Here is a 21,114-nt window from a genome sequence, read left to right as displayed (position 1 = left end):
ATGTCAGGTAAAATGGAGAGCTTGGGTGTAAACACAGCCATCTGGTGATGTGCAACAGAAACGCAGATGCTCAGCGCTGCAGAGCTATGAGGGGAGGCAGAGGTGTTGGTGTCCTTCTTGATTCTGGGCTTGCCCAGGACCCAGCCACGGCTGTCCTCACTGCCACAGTGGCAGCTGCAAGACTGCTTGGGTTTGTTCTAGCAGTAACAGGTCCCCAAGAGCTAATGTGCCTCCTGGGAGACTGCTGGAGCACAGCAGTAATCCAGACAAGCCCTCTGTCCCTGATCTTGCTCTGACAGGCCTTTTGTCACTTGAAGAGCTCGTGGCTATTGCCTACAGCTTCATATGCTAGTTTCCCGCTGGCTGGGGATTCCTGATAAAAGCATCTTTATGATCCCTTCGGTGCTCCTCTAACTTTGCCAAGATGTCCCAGGTCATAGGGCCCGGGTTGTAGTAAACCTCAGGGCTTAATGTATTGGAGCTTCTTGGTTTACTCTGGGAAGAGCCTTTGAGTGTCAACTTTTGGGCTCTCAGCCTCCTATCCCTGGCTGCTGTGCATCTGTCCCAGTGAGCAGCTGTGATTGTAGCTATATGCTGTCCCCGTGGCACTGTTCACACCAGTCCTACTTTTTTCCTGCTAAGAGAAGCCCATGTGGAGGCACTTCCTCAGCAGCTGAGCATCAGTGGGGTGCACATTGCAACGACTCTGCAATAAGGACTTCTTGTCTTCTCTCCCCAGTGTTCTTGCTCTTTGTGCATGGACACAGAGCTGGAGATGAAGCTTTGAATTCACTGACAGCAAATGAAATTCACTATCATTCCTGTAAAATATTTGGGGGTGACTTTGTGTGTCTGTATTCAGGCACCAAAACCACTACCAAGTGGAATTTCTCAGCTAACTAAACCTTTTCCTTCCCTACAACTTTTCTCTCAGGCTCTATTCTAGAAAATAGTGGTGGTTCTTCTGCTGTGCTGCCTAATCCCAGAATAATGGAGCTGTCTGTCAATGAGGTTACGATGCTGAACCAACTCAACGAGCGCCGTGATAGTACAACAAGCACCATCAGCTCCGCCTACACCGTCAGCCGCAGATCATCAGGGATCTCCCCGTACTTCTCCAGCCGCCGTTCCAGTGAGGCTTCGCAGCTCGGGCACCGTCCCAATAACACAAGCTCTGCCGACTCCTATGACCCAATTTCGACGGACGCCTCCCGTCGGTCGAGCGAGGCGAGCCAGTGCAGCGGGATGCCGGGTCTGCTGAACCTCACGCCAGCTCAGCACTACAGGCTGAAAGCCAAGTATGCTGCTGCCACAGGGGGCCCTCCTCCGACTCCCCTGCCGAATATGGAAAGGATGACCCTGAAGAACAGGATATCACTTATGGATGGACCAGACCCCACCTTGCCCTCCATCCGACTCCCACCGGGCCCCAGGCGTTGCAGTGATGGTAACACCTATGGCTACCCATCAGCTGCAGCGTTTCCCCATGAGGTGCCGGGCAACTGCACGAGGCGGGCGAGTGACCCGGTGAGGAGACCTGCCGGCGACCCCCAGGCCCTCCCGCGAGTTCACCGCTTCAACAGCACCAACAGCATGAACCCCTTCCATCCTCCACACCCCACAGACAGGAGGAATTTCGGCCTCCAGAATTACGGGCGCTCAGATGGAAGCCTCCCCCGGCACACCTACTCACCCCGGCCGCTAAGCATCAGCGAAAACATCGCCATGGAAGCCATGTCTGGGGAGGCAGAGGCACCCGTTGGAGACGATGACATTATGCTGCCAGACGACGTGGTACAGTACATCAAATCCCAGAGCAATGGGATGGCGGCTGAGAGCACTTCCATGGGGTACAGCAACGAGATGCAGGGTTTCCAGGGAAGCGGGAAGCTGCAGCCTCCAGCCTTGCCCGGCCAGCGTAGGATGGCAGTGGCTGAGGCAAGTATGAGCCACTTGGGACCCATGATGGCAGAGTGTCCCATGAGCTTTGATGCTTCCTCAGACATGAATAAAAATAACATGCCTGTCCAGTGGAACGAAGTCAGCTCGGGTACGGTTGATATAATGTCCAATCAGTCAAAGCAGCAGTTTTCACAAGGGAACTTAGCGGTGGTCCAGCAGAAGCAGAACTTTGGTCAGTACCAGAACTACAACCAGCAGCAGATGCAACTGCCAGAGAACAGCATGAACGTAACACAGCAGAGCTTTATGCAAAGAAATGTGGGCATGGATGGGCAGAGGCTAAACTGTATGCAGCTGCGGCAGCAGCCAATGAGCCTAGGCCCCAGTATGAACCCCGATCTGGGCTTGCACACAGGGTATAACCAACCTCATCACATGCTGAGCCCCAGTGCGATCAGTGGCAACCCAAATCAGATCTCTCCTTCTTGTAGCAACATAGCAGCAAAGTCTGGACCGCACCTTCACCCTCAGCAAATGGACATGGTGACCGACCCTTCTTTAATGGTCGGCAGCAACAGTGAGCGCGCAATGCTGGGCCAAGTCATGCATGAACCAAGTCAGCAGAACTACTCATCTCAGCCGACCCACCTGAACTTCCCCATGGGTCAGGAGGCCTTTCATCAGCCCATCATGACCTCCAACCAGCCCAGCTTTGAGCCTCAGCAGAGCATGATGGGCTCAGCCGCACAGGCATATCCAGCTGGCATGGTCCAGCCTCGTCCTCCACCCGAGCCGAGCCCAGCCAGCAGACCCCGAGGCCTCCGCACTGTCCAGCAGCTGGGCTACATGAGAACTCCTCACCCTACAAACACCATCAGCCCGGGCCAGGAGGCAGCAGAGGCCACGCATAAAAGAACCAGCGACATGTTGCCAGCACCGGCCCAGCAGTGTGCGGATGGCACGAGGGAAAATAATTTGATGTACTATTACGGTCAAATCCACATGTACGAACAGAACAGCAGCTTTGATAATCATGCGGACTGCCGGGTCAGACAGCAGCAGTGTGCGCTGAACAGCAAGCCGGCCGCTCTGCCTTCCCCGGGTGCGAACCAGGTGTCCAGCACAGTGGACTCGCAAGGTCTTGAGCCGCCGCAGATAGATTTTGATGCCATCATGGATGATGGGGACCATTCAAGCCTGATGTCAGGAACCCTGAGCCCCAGCATCCTGCAGAACCTCTCCCAGAACTCCTCTCGCCTGACAACTCCACGAAACTCTCTGACACTGCCCACCATACCCGCGGGAATAAGCAATATGGCAATAGGCGATATGAGCTCCATGCTAACCACGCTGGCGGAAGAGAGTAAATTTCTAAACATGATGTCATAACAGTAAAGCACAAGGCCTTAGCGCTATCCAAGGGGCTCTGCATGAAGCAGTTTTATGAATGTGCTTTTCAAAAACAATATGTTTCAATAGAGTAGATTTTTTTTATAAGTATTAAATACATTAAAGGGATTCAAAATGAAAATTTTAAAAAAGTCTCTGTACAGAATTATGTAAACTATATCCAGGCAGTTCAGCACCATGAGGGTGCACCTCTAGTATTTTTTGGCTTGGTTTCCCAGAGCACTGAACAGTATCACCACCAAGCTAGGAGACTGCATGAGCGTGGTTAGAGATAAAACCCTCCCTCCCCAGCAGCCCTGTAAATAGCACTCCCCATCATTTTCTGTTAGTTACATTCACAAAAAAATTCCATTTTCAACCCACCCCAGAAAGAAACGGGAGGATGCGGTTTTGATCAGAACAAAAGCCATACTATGTATTCTGCTCTGATGAGAGTAGGGTACAGTTACGTCTCCAAACAAGCCCTCTGCCAGCAGTATTGTTTTATACCGTAAGTACCTTTGTACCTTGCAAAGAGCGTTGATTCCAAACGGCTTCTCAGCAAAGTGCCTTACCATGCTTTCGTGTTAAGTAGCCAAGGCCTCTCTTCCTTTAAAAATCAAATATAGTGTATTGCCAGAAGCGTATATAAAATGTACATTTATAAAAACATAGCGGTGTTTCTGAGAAAACATTGGAAAGACACATTGATGAGACACATAAAAGATGAATGCACACTTTGATCAGATGTGTTTACAACGTGGTTTATATCATGTGCAGAGTGGAGCAGAGGCCTGGGAACAGCAATCACTGGGAAATAATCCCCCGTGGCAGGAAGGCTCCGGCGTGCAGACTGACACACACACATAACTTTGTGCCCTCTGAGCGCAATGACTTTCTGCAGGGGCCCCGCATGCATCTTTAATGTCAGGTTTCTGAAGCGCGCATTACCATATCCCTGTGCGGCTTTGCAACGACTTCGCTTTCGGTTGGGTTTTCCATGCTAAGGTGCTTACATACAAAAGTGATGGTGATGGAGAGACTTTTATGATCGTTTCAGCCTGGTCTGTACTGTGGCAGCATTCTGGGAGCTGGTTTATCTGGCCAGGGTTCGTCTGTGTAATATACTCCATGCGGGGCTCTGCCTGAGCTCCGTGCACACAACAGGCGTGCGGCTGCACTGATGTGAGGCCAAGCATGAGCTAATACACCCTAACCTGCAAGGAGACTTGTTGGCATGTACCCAGTGCTGCATTAACATGTCCCACAGCTTTGGTCAGCATGAAAAGAGCTGCTGTATCCAGAAAATACACCGTGGACAACCCAGGGTGTTAGTTTGGCTAGTGCTTTGTGCTACAGTATATAGCTACTCTTTGTACCCAGCCTGGTTCAGTTCAGCGCTGCACCTGCAGTCTACGGCATAGGCAAACATCTGGATAGTCTCAAACCAGGTATGTGAGTCAAAATAGTAGCTTGGTCAGTGAGAATCTCTTGGAAATATCCTTGGGGATGAGATGGGAGGAGCAGGGCCTCCCAAAGCCAAATCCTCCACCAAAATATAACTGCTTGTAATAACAATCAGCTGTTTCCAGACCAGTCCCACCTGGCACTGAAGTCAATCGTAGTTGCATTATTTATTTTTACTGTCACTAGACAAAAGCGTAGAAGTGGTGGGGTGCACATACTTGGGCAGGAGGCCTTGCTTAACTTCTGACTGCGTTGGATAAGGACAGCTCTCCCCATCCTGCTCTCATAGCATCAGACACTTTGTACCCAGTATGCTGAAGGGCAGGGGACGAGTGTGACATCTGCCCCAGGTTCTCACAGTTTGACCAGACAAGCTTCTTCAGAGCTTCACTCTCTCCTTCCCATCTCTCCCCTCTCCCCCCCATATCGATGTGATGTTCTCACTTGCGTCTCTGCCCTGCACGGTAGAGGGGCAGCTCTATAAAGGCGCTTTGTGGTGCCCCTGCTTTCCTTTTGCACAAACTGATGTCAGGCTCACTGTTCCCAGCGTGACCAGGGGCTGGCATGAAAATGCCACATGTTACCTTTAGGCAAACTTTGGGCTACCAGATATTCCAGCAGCTGTGCTTGGCAGCGGTGGGTTGGGACAGCCCTGCTGCCAGGTAGCCCTGGGTACGGCTGGTGCAGGGAGGTGCCGCTCAGCCTCCTGCAATCTCGCCCATCCTCACCCCAGATGCAGAGGATGTGCACAGGATGCTCTTCACTGAGGATCTCCTGTCTTCACTGGACGTCTCCTGCTGATGTCCAGGGTGCATGAGGACAGGAAAGCAAAGCAAGGTGCCTGGCTGTTTATTTGTGTCTCCTGTGAAAGTTGTGTTTAAAGGGATTGTTTTATAGTCCGCTGTATATATTCTCCTGCAGTTACTGACCTTGCCCTTGCCTTTGCATTTATGAAAAGAGGGCAGTACATATTTTAGGACGTTGTATGTTGTCCTGGACGCTTGGAGTACAACTGGGCATCCCTTGTGCTGAGATGGATCGGGCTTTCGTGTGTCCTTCAACTGCTAATCTGATTTTTTTCAACAGCTGTGTAGGGCGACGGTGGCTACTGAGTCCCTCTTCACAGATATCTTCAGTAGCAAAAATCAGATACAAAAGCAAAACCAAATCTCCAATGACTTGAGATTTCTCAGACTTTCCAGTGGTGGTCTTCCTTCATTTACTGAAAAAGTATTATAATAACCATTCCAGCACTGTATATATTATGTATAGAAGACATCATTACTAAAAGTACTGTAGGTGAATTGTTCTGTCAAATTTATATCTTAAGAACATTTTTAGCTGTTTTCTACATCATAAGAACGGAGGTAACATGCTGAACCTGTATATAAACGTTTTGTACATTAAAAAGTAATTTTTTTCGTAATTTCTTGTGCCTGTTGTTATTGCTTTTTATTGGTAATGGTGGTTGGTCTCAGTCTGTCATTGCCACATCAACACAGTCAGCTGGACTCTGGTGGTCCTTAGGAAGAGCTGATGAGGAGCTGGATGGGCCTGGTGTGTGAGTCACTGCTGGATGTGCAGTGGTCTTGCCTTGAAGAGCTTCCAGTCAACGATGGGATGGAGGTGGCAGAAAGAGAGACAGCGAGGCCAGGGTGCTGCTGCAAGCACAGCCATGCTGCCCGGGTGGCTTTCATTGGCCTGTTGACAGAGGTGAAGGAGGATGACAGTGCAGCAGGAGCAGCACAGGAGAAGGGCTGAAAGTGAGGGCTGGACATATTTGGAATCGGACAATTCACGGCAAAATGTCTTGTTGACCATCTTTGTCAGTGTCCAAAAGGAGACAGAAATAGGACAGATCAGCAGAGCTGTGATGGGCCATGACAGTGACTAGTTGAATATTGAGTTTGAAGAAAGGAGAAATGTACCTGATGGGAAGCAACGATAGGATGAGCAGCAGATACATCGGTCGTGATCCAGTTAGAGGGTGGTACAGCCCATTGATGAGAAACATTTCATTTCACTGCAGCAAGAGTTAGTTCAGCCACTCAAGAGACTGATTTTCAACTTGATTTGTAGAGGTGGATTGCTGTGGACAGGGCTAGAGCTTTAAGGGAGGGTGGGGAAGCTGTTCATAGGTGATCCTTATGGGCACAGTGATGAGTTTGGAATAAAGTCAGCTATTGAGCCAAGCAGCTGGCCAGTGAATCAGCCATGGCGCTTGGTGCAAATGAACCAGCAGCATCATGCAGAAGCAACTGAAGGGGATGTCCTCATTTTCCTCCACACAGGATCCCTGCTGAGTTGATTGATAGAATCAGGTAAGTTTGGGACAAATCCTCACCCTACTATCTGGGTTCCCTCATAGTCTGTGGCAAGAGATTGGCATATCCCAAGACAGAGTTAATCTTTCCTGTTTTAGACACGTAGGACAGGGTGGAATTTCCTCTGGAAGATATCTGTCACTCTCCTCATTGATTACAGAGAGACACCATGTAGCCAGCTTAGATTAGATACCTACTATGGTAGCGTGAGATGAATCCCACGCTCCTGTGAATCTCTTGCACCAATCTAGTCACTCTCAGCACAGTCTGAGGTTGAGCCAGTGAACAAGATGCTGATTAATGTGTTAATGATCCTGTTAGTCCGCAAATCCATTGGATAAATATCACACCCCTCTGTACTGTCCAAGAACTACAGAAATCACGTTAAAAAAAAAATGCAGTAATATTATTAAAAGGAAATTGTTCAGTGCTTTTCTATTGACAAAAGGCTTTGGAGACTCAGATCAGCTTCTGCTGCTTTTCTACCTCAAACACTTAAAGTGGGTTTCTAATCTAGATCAAATGCCGCTTTTAGCTGGTATTTCACTTTAGAGTTCGATCAGGGCATCTGTGTAAGAACATATTTATTACTTAAACTGGGCTAACATTTCCTGGGAGCCCACCCAAGGTCATGTACCAGCATGTGCATTTTTACTGCTTAGCCATCCTGGAACAAACAGGGATCGAATGGCTCATTGCTCCAATTGTAAGCAGGCAATAACCTTCTGCAACAAATGTTGTTTATAAGGCAGAGCTTGGAGTTTATACTACTGTGGCAGTTTCATAATATTCAATTAACCTTCTTTTTAATCAATCATATCCCTGATGAAAACGAACCGTCCTAACAAGGCTGATTCTGACCCTCTTCGGTGAGTGTTACCTCACTCCACTCCCAAAACCAGTGGGGACATAGGAGGAGTAAGATCCCACTCCGGGTAAAACCATCACAGCTCTTTAATATTGCACTAATATCTCAGGTTTTCCTGGAGGGGAGAAAAAGTCCATAAAAGCTACTGCTGCTGGACCTGATTGCACTTACTGAGTACGGAGTCATTCCAACGGCTCTTTATTGCAGTGGTCTCAGTAGGGATGACATAGGAGCTCTTGTTCTTTACGAGCTGTTGGATCTACTTGGAAGAGCATACGTGTTGTAAATAAATGGTGTGTTTTATATTATTGGAAGGACAATTTATGACCAACCAGGGTCTCTTGCAGACAGCTATTTAACTTGTAAGTAAAATGACCTAACACTTAAGAAATTTAGAAGCTACAAAACAACCTATGTTGTGGCCAATATACTTATTTCTCCATGATTTATGCTTCATGTAAAATTTGAAATGGCTATATTAAATATGTTTGCTGTAAAAATAAAAATAAAATTAAAAAAGAACAAAGTGATGCTTTCACAAATGCCGAAGGTTTGTGACTACTGTAGCTTCCACCAATTGCACTAGCACGTCTGATTCATTACACAGGTCCCCTCCCCTCCCTATTTCCATTTTCCCTGCACTGGCCTGTCAGGCAGATATGTAGGGGGCACGGTGGCCTGCCTGCTGTCAACTTTGAAAGAGCTGCTGCACTCAACTACAGTGCACTTGCTGGAAGTCTCTAAGTATCAATGGCTTACCGAAAAGCAAACTCTGTGGCTGTTAACATCTGTCCATCAGAGGCTATTTTGCCATCACGCCTTTACCATCATTTGTAGGGTGGTATCGGCAAGGAGCAGCAGGCGTGGCAGCACACCCTGAAAGGCAGCTTCTGCACCGGGAAGCAAGGTGCTACGTAAATCTTTGGTCTAGGTTGCTCTGGCTAGTCTTAACTCTTATTCAGTACAGCCCAGGCTAGTCACCATACAGAAAGGATGTTTAAGGAAGGAGTCAAAGCAGAAGCTTGGTGTGATGTTCTGAATGCCTTCTAAAGGAGCCGCTCTTTCCCTTTCCCTTTCTCCCTTTCTCTCTCTTTCTCACTTTCTCTCCATTTACAGAAAGTCTACAGATAAAGACAACCTTCACAAATACCCCCTCTCTCCCTGCCTTTTCTGTTCCTCTTTGGGAAGGGCCCCAGAGTGCTCTGCCTATACAAACATCCTCTTTGCCAGGGTTTGACGGACAGACGGTTGCATTTTTTGACTCAGGAGCATGAGGAACAGCTTTCCTGACACCTGCAGAGGGAATCATGCAGAAGAAGAGCACACATTTCACAGCTGGATGTTGGGCAAAGCACCAAGGTTCGTGCTACACTGCAGCGGTAGTGGTTAAAATAGATCAAATGAAATGAGGAGAGCAACAGGGAAGGAAGAAAAAGTCTGGACAAATTTTCTTCATGTCTTTGTGTCTCTCAGTGTGTCACCCACCTGTAAAATTTTGGGGGCCGTGAGGACTTACCAGCCATGACAAAAGCAAAACGAAGAAGTGAAGTTTATGCCCATTTGTGGGTGTAAGAGAGATCTATTTTTGAAGACAGGTTTTAGATCTGTAGAGTTTCACACACAGGGCTTTTGGGAACAAAAGCACCCGCTTTAGCTCTGTTACCTCTTTTGCCCACTACTCGGTTGACCAGTCATGCAAGCAGCCATCACCCAAAAAGGCAGTGTGACCCGTGGCACAGCGGCTCTGGGGCGTTTGGAGGGCTTCAGCCACCCGCTCGGGTGGAAACGACCGTGGCAGTGACAGCGACCAAGGAACACATCTGGGACTGACTCGCAGCGAGCTTGGAAAGGCGAAGCAGCACGAGGCCCCGAGTCTGTAGGTGGGCTGCCCCACCCTTTGGCAATGCCAGCATCCCGCCCTTGGCTGCAGACCTCGGAGCAAAGGCGCTCCCAGCCTCTGCGGCTCAGGCAAGCTGCAGAAAACAAACCTGCTTCTCCCTTTCTGCCTATTGTTATTGTATAGCAAAAACCTGGTAATCTCCAGGTGCCTTTATTGGCCCCATTTCCCAGCTGGCAAAGCAGCCCTCTGAGAAGGTACCTGCCTGCTGCACTTACCCATCTGACTGGCATCTGAACAAAGTGTCTCAACTGACTGCAAAGCGATGTGTTAATTTTTTTTTTTTTTTTTGAACAAAATGTCTTGGTGCGAATCATTTAACCTCCGTGTCACTCATCAATAATGACGATAAGTGAATTCGATAGCGCTGCATGAAATGCACAGAGGATTAAACATCACTCCAGGCACACAGAAAGTGGGCGGCATTACCGTATCTGGTAGATCTTAAGGAGGGGTGAGAAAACGGGTTTTGCTCTGCAGTCCAAGAGGCTGCACCCATGTAACACCAGCACCGACTGAGGAAGGTGCTCCAGATGGTGATCCTAATCGCTTCCTGCAGGCCAGTGAATTTCCCTCGTTAGCAGCCATCTAAGAACTGAACAGGTCTCACCTTGCTTGAGGAGCTCTCAGGAAATGATCGCTTGTCTTAGCAATGTCAGGAGATTTGTCAGTGAATATGAAGAATGTTTTCAGGGAATAGAAACTGGGGCTGAGCCAGGTGGAGGTTTCTACTTAATTGGAAAAAAAAAAAAAATAGATCCCAGCATTTCCATCACTAACTGGAAGTACTTGGGAGCATTTTGAACAGATCAGCAGTGGTCCAGATGTTGAAAGCACCAATGGCACCAAAATAGTTGAGAAGGCTTTTCTTAGAGATGAGAGCCAGCTTTTTGGCCACTGAACACTTCCAAAAAAAAATGGTCTGTAATTGCCCAAATTAGAAGGGAAATTTAAAATCTGATCCCATTCAAAAAGCCTTCCCAAAATTCGACACATATTAATAATGCATTAACAAGTTTAGCCTAAAAACCTTCCAAATCTAAATTCTGAATTTAGAAGAGCATGGGGCTGAGACATGACTTCCCAAGTAGTCTTCTAAAAGTGACATCAAAAGGATTTTCAGCTAAAATATTATCAGTACATTTTTCATTAATATTTTAACTGTCATATACGTTTAAAAAAAAAAATTAGTATGCAGAGAGCTGGGCTGGCTTCATCAAGGGTGAATCAGTACCAGAAGAAGTCATGTCTCCAAGGGGCCCACAAGGAGCTGTTTTCCACCCCTGCTCTTCCAACGAAGTTCTTCCACTTGTGAGAAGTTGGGCTTGAGCAGATCTCACAAAAGATGAAGGTGTAGAATCAAGTCAGGGGCCGAGGGCCTTTTAGATTAGCATCATCCCTCCTTACAACAGGAAAATCCACATTGCTAGTGTTGTTTAAAATGCAAAGTATTGTACTGTGTTGCAATTAGATTAGCTAAGGTAAAACATCTTTCCCAGCCCTCATTTCAGTGCTGACACAAGGTACTTCAGGCAAAGCGCTGGTCCACAGATGTTTCAGCAGATTCGGCAGGGCTCAGAGATGGTTCATTGGGGAGCACAACCGGTGAACAAAGGGGATTTTTTCTCTCCTCAGAATAAACCCCATGGATGGAGGAGAGGTTTATTTATTTTAAGATATTTCAAACACCTTTACTACTACTAAAAAAAGACAGTGCTGTTTCTTGAATAAAAATAACTGCAGAACCATCAGGGGGTTGCACTTGTGAACTGGCTCTTGTGTACACACATCAGTGCTCTCTATTAGATTGAATGAAAACTACTCAGAAAAAAAGAAATCCTCAAATGAAACAAACTAGGTATCATGCCAAAAAACAAAGATTTTCCTCTAACATAAATAGAGCAAGTGAGGCAGCATAATTTGTCTCATTAGCTATATTATCACAGGACTGTCCTGTCGCATGTGAGGACCCAAGGAGAGTGCTTTGGCTGTGTGAAGGATGGGAAAACAGCTGAAATGTGGAAAGACCGTATTTTAACAGCATTATGAAGGACGAAGGTGAGTACAAGGATGGGTGTACTGGTGGACCAGTGCCACTGCCAGTGGTGTGGGCTGCTTTCACGGGCCCGGCAGGGCAGTCGCTGCCGATATTTGCAACTCCCGGCTGCGATGCAGGAGCGAGGCTGCTCGTTAGGGACCAGCGTTGAGAGATGTGGGGCTGATCTGGTCAAAGTGACATGCACGTGCTGGTCTCTCTTGAAAATGGTTTCTCCAGTGCTCAGGCTTGAAAATTTGCTGTTTCAAATGACTATTTGTTCTTAAAAGCTGCCTTAGTTTAACTTTTGTCTCGTAGAGCAACCTGCTGCTTCATTGAAGAGCAGGTTGGGGTTTTTTGAGTTGTCCTACTGTATCTTGGAGGTGGTGTTTTGGCTTTGGGGTTTTTTTATATAAAATTGCATATAACATTGCTTTCCTTTCAGCTACAAGGGAAATAGCCTTTGTCCAAGCTGGCCAACCAGGAACGGGAAAAGCCCAAACCGACTTAATTTAGGTTCAGGCCCAAACAATGCCAGTTGGAGGTGCCTTCAGTGGAGAAGTCAGAGCTTTCCTTCCATCTGTGCGAACTGAGGAAATCCAGCCCTACAGCTCAGAACATGAAATTTCTGTGAACAACAGTGTGGCACCTATCAAGAAAAGACTTTTTTATTTTTTCACTGAAAGTCGTGATGGGAGACACACTCATGACCATCGCATGAAGTGTAGCAGAAAGTAGACCAAGAAGAAGGACTAGATCTGAGGGCAGTGACTCAGAAATGACAAGCTGTATCACCAAGGCCGGACGGACAGCTGACAGACCACTAAGACGCACAGCGCAACACGTGACAGCAAGCTCCAACCTCCTGCAGCCTTCACAGTGTGCTCAAGGTGACATACAATGAAGGACAGCTCAGTGTGTGCTCCATATGTCAGGGAGCAGGAGATGGAACAAGTCAGGGTAAAACCCAGTTATGTGGGACATCTGAAAGACCGTATGAAAATATTGGAGGTACAACGACTCTTTGCATAGGGTTTTCTGGCAGCCGTGCGAGCTGCTTTTGTTGTTTTGCAATGTACACGATGAGACAATGCTAGTACCATCGTTGCTTCAACCAAGAAGCAAATATCTCATTTAAAAGTTTATTTTAATGAAGTTACAATAAGGCCTCCAGCTGGAAGGGTTATTTATTAACCTCTTATTTACAAATTGAGCCCTGATTTGAAAATTAAGGCATTGTAATTTAATATTAACCCACATGTCAGAAAATAATGAGACAAACTACAGGGAAAATTGCATTCCATATTGCAAAAGACCCATTTTATTTATAATGACCAGGATTACAAGTCATGCCAACATTGATGGATCATACTTTAAAAATCTTGATAGCTCATTCATTTCTATAATTATATTTATTACAAATTAAATAAGTTGCGGACACCCTTGATATACAAAGAGACAAAATTAATTTGTGAATCAGTATTAATCTGTCATCAAACTAAATGAACTCTCTTTCTGGCAGTCTACTGAATGTAATGTACTGTACCAGGCTTTCCGTGATCCTCGGGACATGAAAGTGATGGAAGTTCAAATCCAAGCTGTTGAAGGAACATCTCTTCAGTTGGTTGTATGCCATTTCTCAGTACAGCTTTTAAAATCAAGAGCTGAGATTGCAATAGAAAACGTTTTTGGCTGATTTCTGGAAACCGAAACAAATTGTAACATTTCCATGAGACTTGGTGCGAGGGCTCTGTGGCCAGGTGCCTCAACGCAGTCAGTTGGTAGAGCCCCACAGACCTCAATGCAACCAAGCCCAGCAACCTGGCCATGCCTCAGCCAGCAAAGTAACCCAGCAGCCGTGGCAGCTATATGCCACCGCTCGGATCAGTAGCAAAATGCAGTGTGCAGCTTTTCAGCACTTTTCCTGTGACCCCTATACCTAGATCACACTGTAGGAGCCGAAAGCACAGTTACTGCTGTCCTTTCCTGAAAATGCAGGTCCTGAGTCCTTGTGGCAAAACCCTGCTGCGCACTGTGGTGGCAGCGAGCGACATCAGCCCAGGCAGTGTGGGTGATGCTTGCTCCCCTCGGCCCAGGGAGGCACGAAGGTGGCTGTTCAGATGTTCCTGGATGAGATTACAGACCCTAATGCTCAACAACTGCCACTGCGGTTAGCCAAAATGTGTGCCCATCTGCTCTGGGGTTTTGTGCCTGTAGACAAGGAGCTTTGCCAGCTTCAGGAGGACTCAGGCTCTCCTCCAAATTAGTAAATTTGGAGGAGAAAAAAAAAACCAAAAGAGAAAGGCTCAATGCTGCAGGTTAGAGCACATCTTCCCAGTGGACATGAGCTAAGTGCAGTAAGGTGAGTGGTGGCTGCATGGCAGCCTGTCCCCTTGCCACCAGTGTTTCCATCCCAGCCCATCCATGGAGTCAGTGCTGACGAGCCAATGGTCGGGCTGTTCCTCTCCTAAACAGGAGACAACTCATCTAAGGCACCAGATTGTCTCTTTGGGGAGCAGGGAATCATCCTTGTGTTTATAGTTGTCTTATTTTTAATTTTTCACCATCTTTTCTTACTTTCTTGTTTCTTCTTTGGTCTGTTCTCCCCCCACCAAGCTCTCCTAGAGGGAGGTGCACAAGCTCTTAATCTCAGCAGCAAATTTTCAACTCCAAAAGGTTGGACCCCATTCAAAATTGGCCAAAACACGCTGAACTCTCCTGCCATAGTCTGCTGATCTCTCCATGTCATTTAGCAGCTAGGATCAACTAATAAAGTGCAAGATGTAGAAATGTCATTTAGAGTTACCTACCCGTAACTAAATAACTTTGTAATGAATGAAAGGCCATTTTGAGCTGATGCCTTAAAGACTAACTTCATCTCCATAAAGAAATATGACTCAAACAGAGACAGCCCCCTGTGACATTTACAAACCCTCTGTGTTTCTGTAGGAAAGACTGACACCAATCATCTTCACCTTATTTTGCTTTACTACTGATGACTCCACCTCAAAATATTCCTATGGCTTTAGCTTTGCTTGCAGGGAGCTGGTGGGCCCCTTCTCTAAGAAATAAAGAGCAGGAAAGGTGTTTCTGAGCTAAAAAATTTGTCTTAGGTTAACTGCAGTTATAGAACAAGTACAGTACCTGGTTTTGTAATATAACAGTAATAAATTCTGACTGTTCATAAAGGAAAACTCAGTATAGCCAGAATAAATGATTTACACATCTTTATATGACAGTGGTTTTCCATTCACCTTTTTTTTGGAGCATTTCCTCCAAAAGATGTTAAGCCCATACATTACTATTTAAAGAGTTTAATTCAACCCAGGCAATAATGATCCATAAATATTCATGATTTTGTTTTAACATTAAAGTAACATCTGTTTCAAAACATCTGCAATCTGTTTTCAATGCTTTGGTAACATTTAAATTAACTGTAACTAATACAATAAACCACTATTAGGGATAATGATAATGAAAGATGCCCTATTAAGAGACACGAACAACATGGAATTGAATGAAAAACAAAACGGGGCGGGGTGGAGGGGACGAACCCAACAGTCAGACACCAAAGCTCCTTGGAACTTAAATCCACCATTATGGGAGAGTTTCCTCTGTGTAGGACTATTGTTTAACGGTCTCAGCTGCTGCATGTCAGCTCCGCTTGGGTCCTGTTCAAATTTCCACTGCCAGAGCAGTAATTTATGGCGCAGGCGGTGTGGCTACTTTTAACGCGGGGAGGGAGGCTCGTGCTCTCCAGCTGAAGGGGCCCGCAAAGTATTTCTGAGCTGGAAGAGCCGGCCGCAGCCCGCGCAGGGCTCTCCGAGCCAGATGCCGTTAATGAGCCCGTTAACCTCCCCGCCGCCCTGCCAGACGTCCCCGGCAAGTGGCGATGCCCGGTGGCCGCGCCGCCGGGCGCTGCCGCGCTCCAGAGCGTGGAGTTAACCAAAACGGTTAACTCCCCCCCCAAAAAGGGCTATTGTTTTCTGCTACGATTTCTCCTCTTTTTCTCCCCGCGGCAGGGAGAGATGACATCATGCACATCTGCGTATCATTGCAAGGGGAAGGTGAAGGTCGGGCGCGTGACGGTGCTGGGGAGGAAGGTTCCCATCCTCTGCCGGCGGCCGCTGGTGGGCTGACACTTGGCACCCGCCTCTGCGAGACCCACACGCACCTCGCGCCCGTGGCCCCTGCCTGGAAAGTTTTACTTTCATGGGAAGTCTTGGTAGGTCAGATCATCAATCATAAATCAATTTGTTTAAAAATTGTATTTAAGGTTCTTGTGGTTTGTTTGGGGTTTTTTTTTTTAAGTCAGCCCTCCCTCTCCGCTTCTCCCACTCCCCAACAAAAATCCAGGAGGCGTTTTTAATCTCCCAGACCAAATGCAAAAGGTCAGAGCAGCAAAAAACAAGGATTACAGCAGCTGGGTTTGCTCTTATCTGTTGATTTCTTTAAAAACAAAATTCTATGTTAAAATACATTTTTTCAGTCAAAACAAAGCCAGGACTTGCCACACATCTGTGCAACATCGACGCAATAAGAACAGCTGTTTACACTGCCAGAGTGACGCCTTTTTACCCCAAAATCCTCAGGCAGTCTAAAGAGGCCGTTGCATAGGTACAAGTATCTCCGAGCACTGCACCCCTGGCACAAACCCTGCGCCCTGGCTGTGCTCCCAGCCCCTGGCACCGGGCTGGACCAGGTCCTGGCGGGCCACCACGGAGCCATGCCTCCGCGCCTTTCCAGCAGTGACAGGAGCCCGTGGAAAGCAGAGCATAAATCCAAACCATTTAAAGTGTGATTAAGACTTCCCCTGATTACTGCTCTGCATGATATTGAATGCTTCAGCTGTCGGTGATTTATTGAAGTAATATATAATATGCTGTATTCAGTTAACGGTCCCCATCAAGCACAATCTAGCTGAATAAAAAAAAAAAAAAAAAAAAAAAGAGACAGAGAGGGAGTGCTCTAAGAGGAAATCTCCCTGGATTTAAGGGAAATTGAAATATGCGCATGGTAATCTGTGTCCAAAGCTTTTAGCACTTCAAAAAGTGCCAGTTGCTAATACCACTGGCTAAAATCAGCATTGGTTCGATGGCTAATGGTCCCAACGCCATTCTCAGCCACTCCTGCCCTCCACCACTGACAACTGGCTCCTTCATTCAGGCTGCTTTGAGGCAGACACTTGGCTTTTTGGCTTTCTTCAATTTTATTCCAGAGTGAAGTTTCAGTTTCAGGTTCTTTGGCAAAGGGGAGGTTGCACCACGATGTTTTGTGCCTCACCACCAGCAACAAACCAGAGCAGAGGAGGTGAAACTTGTGGTACCTATAACCTGCAAGGGAATAAACTGGGACTGACATTCAAAAAAGAAAAGGAGAAAATAGCAATGTAAGCACTCAGTACAGTTCCAGTGCTTTTAATGCTGTAGTTTTAATAGCAGAAGTAGCTCTTAGTTATGCAGGGAAGAGGTTTATTTATTTTCATATATGATATTTGATGTATTATTGCTCCTTTAGGATCTGAGTCAATGAGATACCTCCACAGTGGGCGTCATCTTCAATTAACACTGGTCTCAATCACAAGCCTTCCAAAATAAGGTGGCTGGCTTAGAAATGATAAGATTATAAATCAAATGTTTTAGTTGACATTTGCTTTTAAAGACACATGCCTCCAAGTTGTTGGGTGTTTTTTCTGTCGTCCGTTCCCGTCTCGCCCCCCCATCCCGCCCGAAGGCATAACCATTGGAAATAACTTTTAAAACCCAGTAACAATGAAAGCAGATCCTCTCACACAGGCACCCCTACTCCACAACCTGGGGCTTTCACAAAACCAGATGCAGTGTCCAGAAATCACAAACGGTTTCAGTGTAGTACTGTACTTCTCCAGCTCACCAAAAATGGCACATGGGGTTTGGTTTCATTTCTGCAATTTCTAAAACTGGTGAAACTAGACCCAATACCAAACCTGATACTGATGAGAAGGACTGTCCTTCAGCTCTGAAGTTCTTGCATGAAAGTCGCAGAGTTGTCTCTCTGCACCAGAGCAGGTAGCTGACAGTCGGGGTGTGATGGACATCGGTGTCCATGTGCATTTCTCTCCCAGCGAATGCACAGTCCAGCAAACAAGGGAACATTCACGGCATATTGCTCTGGCTCAGCTGGCAAAGAGCAAGACTTCAGCTCATGTCTTCAGTTATTCTTCATCCTTCTGGATGCCGGGCAGATGGCCTCCATGCTGACTGCAAAGACACACAGCCCCTGAAACAGAGTCCCTGCTGTCAGCTGAAACCTTGAACACACTGCCACCAGCAGAATTGCAAGAAAAGTCCTATTTACCCCCAGACCCCAGGGATGCAGGCTTAGTCCAGCTGGGGAGACGGTACATGCACGTTTGGGTGGGGGTTGGAGCACTCACTGAGCTCATGGCGATGCAGAGTTTGGCTGCTGAGCTCTGACATCTCTAAAGTACACACTGACAAACAGATATTTTTTACCCCTGTGATTAATGTGGGTGCATTTTGATGGGAGCAGCAAAAGCACAACCCTGACCTGAGGGTAGGCTCATGCCAACTGTTGAAGTCTTGCTCCAAGGTCCGGGAGCCCTAGAACTTCTCTGGAAAATGTCTGTAAAAATATTTTAACCTGGGCATCATATTTTCCCTTAATCTCCCTCTCAGAAATGACGACGTCGTTTTAGCTGAAACTTTCCAAATCAAATTCAGCCTGAGGCAGACCGTTAAAAGTCTGGCAAAGGTGTAGACTGCTGGGTCTTCGATGGGAAGACTGAGGCAGCCTCGCAGGGAGGTGAAAGTCCCAGGTCCGCCAACAAGCTGCAACGCCACGTATCTCCTGAAACCCAGAGAAGCATCACCAGCCCAGAGCCTGGACATTACAAACCTCAGTATTGCAGCAGCAAAACTATTGCTATTTCTCAGCCCAATAAAGCAAAAAATGCATATGCAATAAATTGCCTTTTTTTTTGTTGTTTTTTTCACAGTTTGATTATCCGTCATGATAAGACATTACTTAAAGCAGTGGTGACACTGTCTAATCATTCTTGTGAAATATAGACTTCTCCCTCCACTTCAGACAGAGCCGACATTAATACACATTTATGCAAAGCAGAGCTGGAGCTGTCAGGGGCTAATCTTTACAAGTATGATAAATGATGTTTATTTTCAGTGATGGAACGAAACACCCGGGCTGACAATAATTGTAATAAAAAGGACAGATCAACTTCTATAAAGTGATTGAATTACCAGTCTATTGCATTAATGCTTGATCTTGGCTCTGTCATAAACCTGCTTTAGGTTACCAACAACTGCGCATTAGGAAACATCCACCTTCAAATATTCACCCTGCCCTTGACCTGTGGGAATGCAGGGGAGTCACTGCTGGATGGAGGTTTTGGCCACTCTTACTTTCGTTCATTTACAGTAAAGTAACGTCTCCTCCTCTCAGGCTGACAAAGAAGCATCCCGTGTCTCCTGAGCCTTGCAGAAAAGTTGCAAAAGCTCAGCAGCTGCCTCCTCCACACACACACTTGCAATGCCCAATCATCTCCCATACGCAGGGACATCGGTACTGAATTTGCTGCTCGTGCCTGCAGTGCACCATCATCAACAAGGACCAGCACAAGGACTGTGGGTCGACAAAGCCCCCTTGAAGCAAAAAAAAAGAAGGTTAACCTTCCCCACCTACCCGAGCAGACGGCAGCGTCCTGCACTGGACAGGGCATGATGCAGCCCAGAGCTGTGGAGAAAAAGGCGAGAGGTGTGTCAGGCCACTGGATCAAACGCCCGTGCCCCTTGTGCATTCAGCCCACACATGAGCAGGAGACACCCTCCACATCCCCAGCAAAGACAAATGTCCAAGAGGCAGCCTTGAAGGACAGAGCTCTCTTCACCCTGACCTTTAGTTTCGCAGAGAAGCACGGTTTGATAAAACGTGAGCTCCGGAGAGTCCATATGTCTTTGGTCTGTTGGTTTTGTCGAGTGGGTGCTACCCCTAGATTGTCTGTGGTTGCCCTGGCTGTGACATGAAGGGGGAAAAAGGGCACTTGAAGGCCTCGTAGGGCATCCCACTGTGTGGTGGTGCTCATAGGTAGCATGGAGACACGTTTCAGGTAAACTCAGCTAAGAGTGGGGCTTCTGCAGCTTTCCCAGGCTGCAGAGTGATTTACTCCAGATTCGGGACTCAGCCACAGCCCACTGAATATTGGGCTGCGCTAGGAGATGTTGTGCTGCCTGCACTGGTCTACAGCTCACCTTAGCATCCATGGTATGACCAAAAACTCTCCTAAATGGCTAGGTCAATTAATTGTTTCGTAAGTAAAACTCTGTCATAGAAAGTAAAAGCATTTTCAATTTTCAAAATGGGACAGATGTGGGAAAAAGAAGGAGAGAGAGACAACCAGAACAAAAGTGTGTGCAGTTATATCTGTGTATGTTTATACACGTTTGTGCATCTATTGGTCTGTGTTTCCCTCCAACTAGGAACTCTGACATGAGACTAAAAACTGAATGGGAAAGATAAAAATGGGGTTCATCAACAATCTCTCACAAAACAATATTCTGGAAACATTTCACTTCAGAAATTGAAACGTTTGTTTGCATTTTGGGATTATTTCTTTTACAGGTTTTTCCATTCCATTATGCTTACATTTAGTGTATATTTCATATTTTGAGTACTCTATGTTTCTATTCCAGCCCAGATTCGCAGAGTATTATTCTGTTTCATAATTCATTTTGTATTATTTCATGTAAGAATTTGTACTGTGGTATACATTAATGCACAGTGGTGCCAAAGAGAAGTCATTTCAGACTGAAAATTTGCAATGTCCCATTCTGACAACTGACTGCTGACTGCTGTGAGTTTATTGAAACGAGTTGTTCTGATTTTTTTTCCCCTAAACTTAACTTTGTGTGAATTGACACACTCCCATGGGATGGTTCAATTTTGGCAGAGCAGCATTTTCTGACAGCAGACATTAAGCAGGAAATTTTTCAACCTTTCTCAGTCATGTGTATTTGTCTGAATATGAGTGTGCGTGTGTGTGGTGCCGCAGGGCAGGACCCCACAGGGACTGGAAGCTGATGACCATGGCATGGACGGGGCAGCAGGAGCTCTGGTCACAGCCCAGATGATGGTTTCCAACAGCCCCGGCTCCTGCCTGGCTGATGCTGGAAGGGTGATGGTACCCCTGAAGGTCCTAAAAGGCAGGATCGTGATT

General features: G+C 46.7%; 1 protein-coding gene across 5 annotated transcripts in view; it reads left to right on the top strand.

The window, feature by feature from the left end:
* The window catches only part of GLI2 (GLI family zinc finger 2), a 195,198-nt gene extending 189,017 nt beyond the window's left edge, over positions 1 to 6,181 (top strand). For all 5 annotated transcript variants that reach the window (XM_054830594.1, XM_054830597.1, XM_054830596.1 and 2 more), the window contains one exon: positions 935 to 6,181. In XM_054830594.1, the coding sequence (XP_054686569.1) occupies positions 935 to 3,291 (2,357 nt within the window). In that variant the 3' untranslated portion in view covers positions 3,292 to 6,181. The remainder of the gene's footprint in view (positions 1 to 934) is intronic.
* Positions 6,182 to 21,114: the final 14,933 nt, after the last annotated feature.

This window comes from Grus americana, chromosome 6 (genome assembly GCF_028858705.1).
Source record: "Grus americana isolate bGruAme1 chromosome 6, bGruAme1.mat, whole genome shotgun sequence".
NCBI lineage: Eukaryota > Metazoa > Chordata > Aves > Gruiformes > Gruidae > Grus > Grus americana.
Note: the sequence above shows the minus strand (reverse complement) of the source record. Positions and strands in the feature narration are given on the sequence as shown.